The sequence below is a fragment of the Rutilus rutilus genome, assembly GCF_951802725.1.
Source record: "Rutilus rutilus genome assembly, chromosome: 9".
NCBI classification, from domain to species: domain Eukaryota; kingdom Metazoa; phylum Chordata; class Actinopteri; order Cypriniformes; family Leuciscidae; genus Rutilus; species Rutilus rutilus.
This window is the reverse complement of record NC_140223.1, coordinates 33,899,373-33,904,422: the sequence shown is the minus strand read 5'-3', so window position 1 is coordinate 33,904,422 and position 5,050 is coordinate 33,899,373. Positions and strand designations below refer to the sequence as shown.

Here is a 5,050-nt window from a genome sequence, read left to right as displayed (position 1 = left end):
GTTGATAACAAAGGACATAAAATACTTTCTTTTTCTTTGTATTTTCATATCCGTATGGTACAAGATTATCCTATTCAAATCAATGAGGTAAATGAGTTAGGTCAAACGTAAACTAAAAGTATTCAAAAAGTAGTCAGATTATATTAAATTAAATGTGTAATGTAATGGATTACTGTCACATCAATGGATTACTGTGGTTGCAGCAAGGGATGAGTTGAGGCAGGATCTACATGCAGTAGTCAACTTTAATAAACACTAAATCAAAACACTAAAGATAATGCGCAGGACAACCACTAAACAAAAACATACTAATAGACATAAGAGCAGAACAGAACAGGGGCCACTCACTATTCCTTACGTTAGTCCACTAATACTGTTCACTTGAAGGAGTGAATGAAAACGAGTGAGCGAATTCGGACAGCCGTTGAGCGTACATCGTTTGTACACTTGTTATTGCAGTGCATTGTGGGATTGAATAAGTGCACTCAATTACGTCCACTATGGTTTTGGACACCACTACAAATGGCTGCTCCCCTCAAATAATGCCCTATTTGAGGGTATAGACGGTTTCAACGGCAACAACATAAACAAACGTTACTGCGCATGCGCGCTTTTGTGGCCCAAACTTAACTTCCGGTAGAATCAATAACAAACAACAGAGTTCTGTAGAAACCTGTATAGAAACAAGCAAATTACATTAGCTAGCAAGTATGTCTAGTCAGTATTATTTGGGACTACCAATAGAAGAAAAGAGCCGTTACTTGGCCAAACTTAAATGTGACAACGTTACACTGCCAGACCCGTTCAACAAAAACTTGAGGCAAACGTTTTTTTCTACAGACCTGTCTGATTTACCGGAGGTCAGTCAGGTAAATATCTTTGAGTACTTAGTCGAGAAGGAATGTGTGTACACAAGGGAGGCGTTCAAGGCATATCGCAGCTTGGATGCCTATAACTATTTTCATTCCGGAAAAGTTAAAATGATTCTTACACACACGGATGGAAATACCTGTGTCGTTTACGGGGAAATCGAGGCGGGTCAGACGCTTTCAAAGAGTTACTCCGCCTGGATCATTGCGAAGAAGTCCGGCGAAATCCAGAGTGGACATTGCACCTGCATGGCAGGGTAAGTATGGCTGGCTAGCTAACGTTACATTTTACAATAGTATTTAGATACACTTTTTCAATACTTGCATTTATCCCGTTGGTAAAATGTCTATCTGGATCTATGCAGCAATGGAGAGGTGTGTAGCCATGTGGGTACGATTTTGGTTGCTGCGGAGCAGTGTGTTCAGGATGGACTCCAGAGTGGCCCATCTGTCACTTCAAAACCAAGTGTTTGGTCACGGGTGACTAAAAAGGTGAGCATTTGAACAATTATTATATTTAATAATTATATCCTAGTCTTTTCAAATATTAGTGTACAATTGGTGGTATTTTGTACAACACTACATATGCCAATTTTCTTTAATAATTATTTTTATTATCATGTATATTTATGTATAATGTACATTTCAAATATCCTTTCAGGCTGATCCACAACCAGTAGCTCAGTGTGATTTCTTGAAACCTGGCAAGAAGATCAAGCTACAAGCTCCCCTCTGCCTCCCCCCACTAAATCCAGATGGGTCACCAAAAAAGCTTTTTAAAGCCCTGAAAGTAAGTTATAGTTCATATATCTCTAACAAATCAAGTAGTCTAATGTAAAAGATTCAGTACTATACCAGATACATATACATAAAGATACATATAGAAAAGATACATATATACATATACATAAATATACATATATACACACACACACACACACACACATATACAAATATATATATATATATATATATATATATATATATAGCAGTGAAGGTACGATCTTTTCACCATTTACTTTAGGAAGTTGTGCCAGGCTGTGCTCTCTTTTCCGTCATGTGTGACAGCAGTGAGACAGACACAGCCTCTGAGTCAGGTAGTCAGGATTTCACCAGCAGTCAGGGAGAACAGGATGCTCAGGGAGAGGAACTCAACATGTTCAGCAGCTTAGCTCAGCCCCACAGTGAGCATGGTAGTGCTCTGAGCTGTCTAAAGTGCACAACATTTTATGAGGCCTTCATTAAACTGAACCCTGATCAAGTGGTGGAACTAGAGAGAAACACTAGAAAACAGAGCATAGAACCACTCTGGCATGATGCGCGCAAGCTACGCATAACAGCAAGCACAGCCAGCAAGGTGCCTCAGCGTGAGACAACTGACCCGGTTAAGTTTATCACTGAACACCTCTACCCAAAGTTCCAGGGGAATATGGCCACAAGGTATGGGAAGGAAAGCGAGGGACTTGCTAAGGAGCAGATTAGGGAGAGGGGCTGCATAGTGATGGACAAAGGGTTGGTGGTGTGTGCAGGAGACCCATGGCTGGCAGCAAGCCCTGATGGCATCATTGATGACAAGCTGCTAGAAGTAAAATGCCCTATCACACTCAATGCTTGCACATCCCTTAATGATGCACTCACTGCCACAAACCAAGACATCAGAGTGGAGGGCGGGCAGTACATTGTGAACCCAAAAGGCCCCAGAGGTTACTACAGGCAGATACAGTTAGGGATGCACTGTCTCGGGCTGAAAACATCCTGTCTTGTTATTTGGACCCCAGTACAGCACCTGGAACTTGATGTGCCTTATGACAATGGTTTTGTCTCCACATATATGCAAAGGCTACGTAGCTTTTACTTTAAACACATGCTGCCAAAAGTTGTGGATGCATTTGTAGAGGGAAGACTGCAGTTGAGTGACAGCTACATGAAAATTGTCTCAAAAGCATCTTAATAGTGCTGATCTGAAATAAGTTTTACAAGAAAGTTTTTTTTCTTAAAGCATAGGTTGTTCCTGCCTTTTTGAGCACCAAGCTTTTTCACTTTTTACATCAAATACATTAATACATTAAAAACGGAAATCGTAGTCTATAGTACTTTATTCATCAGTCAATAAATCAGTTAATCAATATTTGTTGATGTTCATTACTGAATATATCATTTCATTTTATAATTACAGTCCATTTGAAACATTGTGATACAAGTTCAGCACTACAAATATCATAATGCATGTGTTTGGTATTTTAATATATGTAATTTACGAAAAAAATTTAATATATTTAATTTAAGAAAAAAAGTAATCCCGTAGGTAAAAGTATCAAATTAAAGAGTTTGTTCACCCAAAAATGAAAATTCTGTCATTCATTTCTCTCCCTCATTTCGTTCCAAACCTGTAAGACCTTCGTTCATCTTCAGAACACAAATGAAGATATTTTTGATGAGATCCGAGAGCTTTCTGTCCCTCCATTGACAGCCTAATAATTAAAAATAGCTTAATTTGTGTTCCGAAGATGAACAAAGGTCTTGCAGGTTTGGAACGACATGAGGGTTTTTAGGTGGTGAACTGTCCCTTTAAGTTGTGGTTAAGTCCTGCTTTATTTTGGTACAAGTGGTTTCCCCAGATTTGTAAGTGCTGCACAAACAATTAATATTTTATCTATTGTGCAAAGACTGTTATCATTTCTCCGTTTGACCATACTGACTGGCAGGGTGTTCCGCAGAATTCTGAATGTCTTCAGTTTTCCTATGGCCCTTTCCACGTGAATTCTCACTCGGGACATTTTTCTAGAGTGTGTCACCTCTAATCCTGTCAATTGTTTTCTTCCCTTTGTAGATGCTGGTACATGAAGACGAACACATTTGGTGGCAAAATATTCGGGAAAATTGAAGCCTCGATCAGCCATTACATGGTCTCCTTGTTCAAGAAGGTCAATTAAGCCTGAATTTTTTGTTATAACCTTGTCACTAGCACGACCACCCCAGACTTTTGATAAAAATGTAAAAGCTCCTGTTGGACTAATACCAACAAGGAACTTCACAGTATTATGTGATTTATAATGGGAGTATGTGACTGCCCGTGTTTGCAAACTAGTTGGCCTCTCAATGAACACTTCAGTACAGTCTATTATACATCTAACTTGTTGAAAACCTGTAGTCTTGAAGAGGGTGGGGAGATTTCTTCTGATATCTTTCCTGGATGGCCACCGGACAAGGCATTGTAACTCTTTAGCCATCACATCGAGCCATTCATGAAAGATGTTTGAGACAGTTCCACAACTCACTCTGAAGCGAAAAGCGAGGTCTTGATGAGTTAAGCCTAGACGAAGCTTCATCAGGACCACAAGAAACTGCTCGGGAAGGGTAAGTATGGTTGATGATGCGTTCCATGTTGTTGTCAGGTAAGTGAGGAGGGTGAAAAAAACAGAAGCAGATGGTAGACCAGTGTAAAAATGAGTGTGCTTGTCATCATTTAAAATAAAATCAGACGGACTGCCAAACGTGATCTTGTAGTCGTTTTTCTTGAGATTCCAGTTTCTTCTCCAGTAAAGCCATTTTTCTTTTTAATTCAATGTTTTCATTTTGTAGCTGGTCAATGTCTGCCATTGACAGATCTGTACCCACAGCAGTGCATCCTTCTTCAGGCCAGGGTCAGCATGGGTGACCTCTAAGGAAGGTGAATCCATAGACTCAACCACAGATGGTCTCCTCTGTCTCCTCTGGTATCGCTCCAACTTCTGTGAACCATCAATGGTGTTTTTATGAGCGAAAACTGATGGAACATAATCTGGATGGCATGGGTCCACTGATGGCGCACCTAAAATAAAGACAGAAACAGTTTGTGTTGACAGTATTGCACCTCCTAAGCATCATACATACATGCTTTGCATAATCCATAACTGGTTTCATGTGCATTTCTATGATATTGATTAAAACTTGATTAAAAAAAATATTAGTAGCCTTTCTAGTACAATGAAATTAGATCAAAGTCAAATTTATTTCACAATGCACATTGTTTTAAAGCGGCTTTACAGATAAAATATATCAGTGATAATGTAGTAAATTCGTCAGTGAAAATGTAGTAAAAGTCCATATTTAGTACTTCATTTAAAGCTTCATTAGAAGAGCTTATGCATTATTGTATTTATGTCCCCAGGAAACAAGCCAAAGGTGACTGTTAGTTAAAT

The 5,050-nt window shown here is 39.1% G+C and overlaps 1 protein-coding gene across 1 annotated transcript; it reads left to right on the top strand.

Annotated features, from left to right (window-relative positions):
* Nucleotides 1-564: 564 nt before the first annotated feature.
* Nucleotides 565-4,360, top strand: LOC311297117 (uncharacterized protein). The gene is made up of 4 exons (XM_084419247.1): nt 565-1,126; nt 1,235-1,361; nt 1,531-1,659; nt 3,700-4,360. Exons 1-4 carry the CDS (start codon nt 711-713, stop codon nt 3,751-3,753), a joined length of 726 nt encoding a protein of 241 aa, XP_084275373.1. The 5' UTR covers nt 565-710; the 3' UTR covers nt 3,754-4,360.
* Nucleotides 4,361-5,050: the final 690 nt, after the last annotated feature.

Bases quoted from the DNA above. Each gene is read 5' to 3' on its own strand.
- LOC311297117 (XM_084419247.1), top strand. From the start codon at position 711: ATGTCTAGTCAGTATTATTTGGGACTACCAATAGAAGAAAAGAGCCGT. The intron at 1,127-1,234 runs GTAAGTATGGCT...GGATCTATGCAG, and splicing joins CATTGCACCTGCATGGCAGG to CAATGGAGAGGTGTGTAGCC. The intron at 1,362-1,530 runs GTGAGCATTTGA...ATATCCTTTCAG, and splicing joins GGTCACGGGTGACTAAAAAG to GCTGATCCACAACCAGTAGC.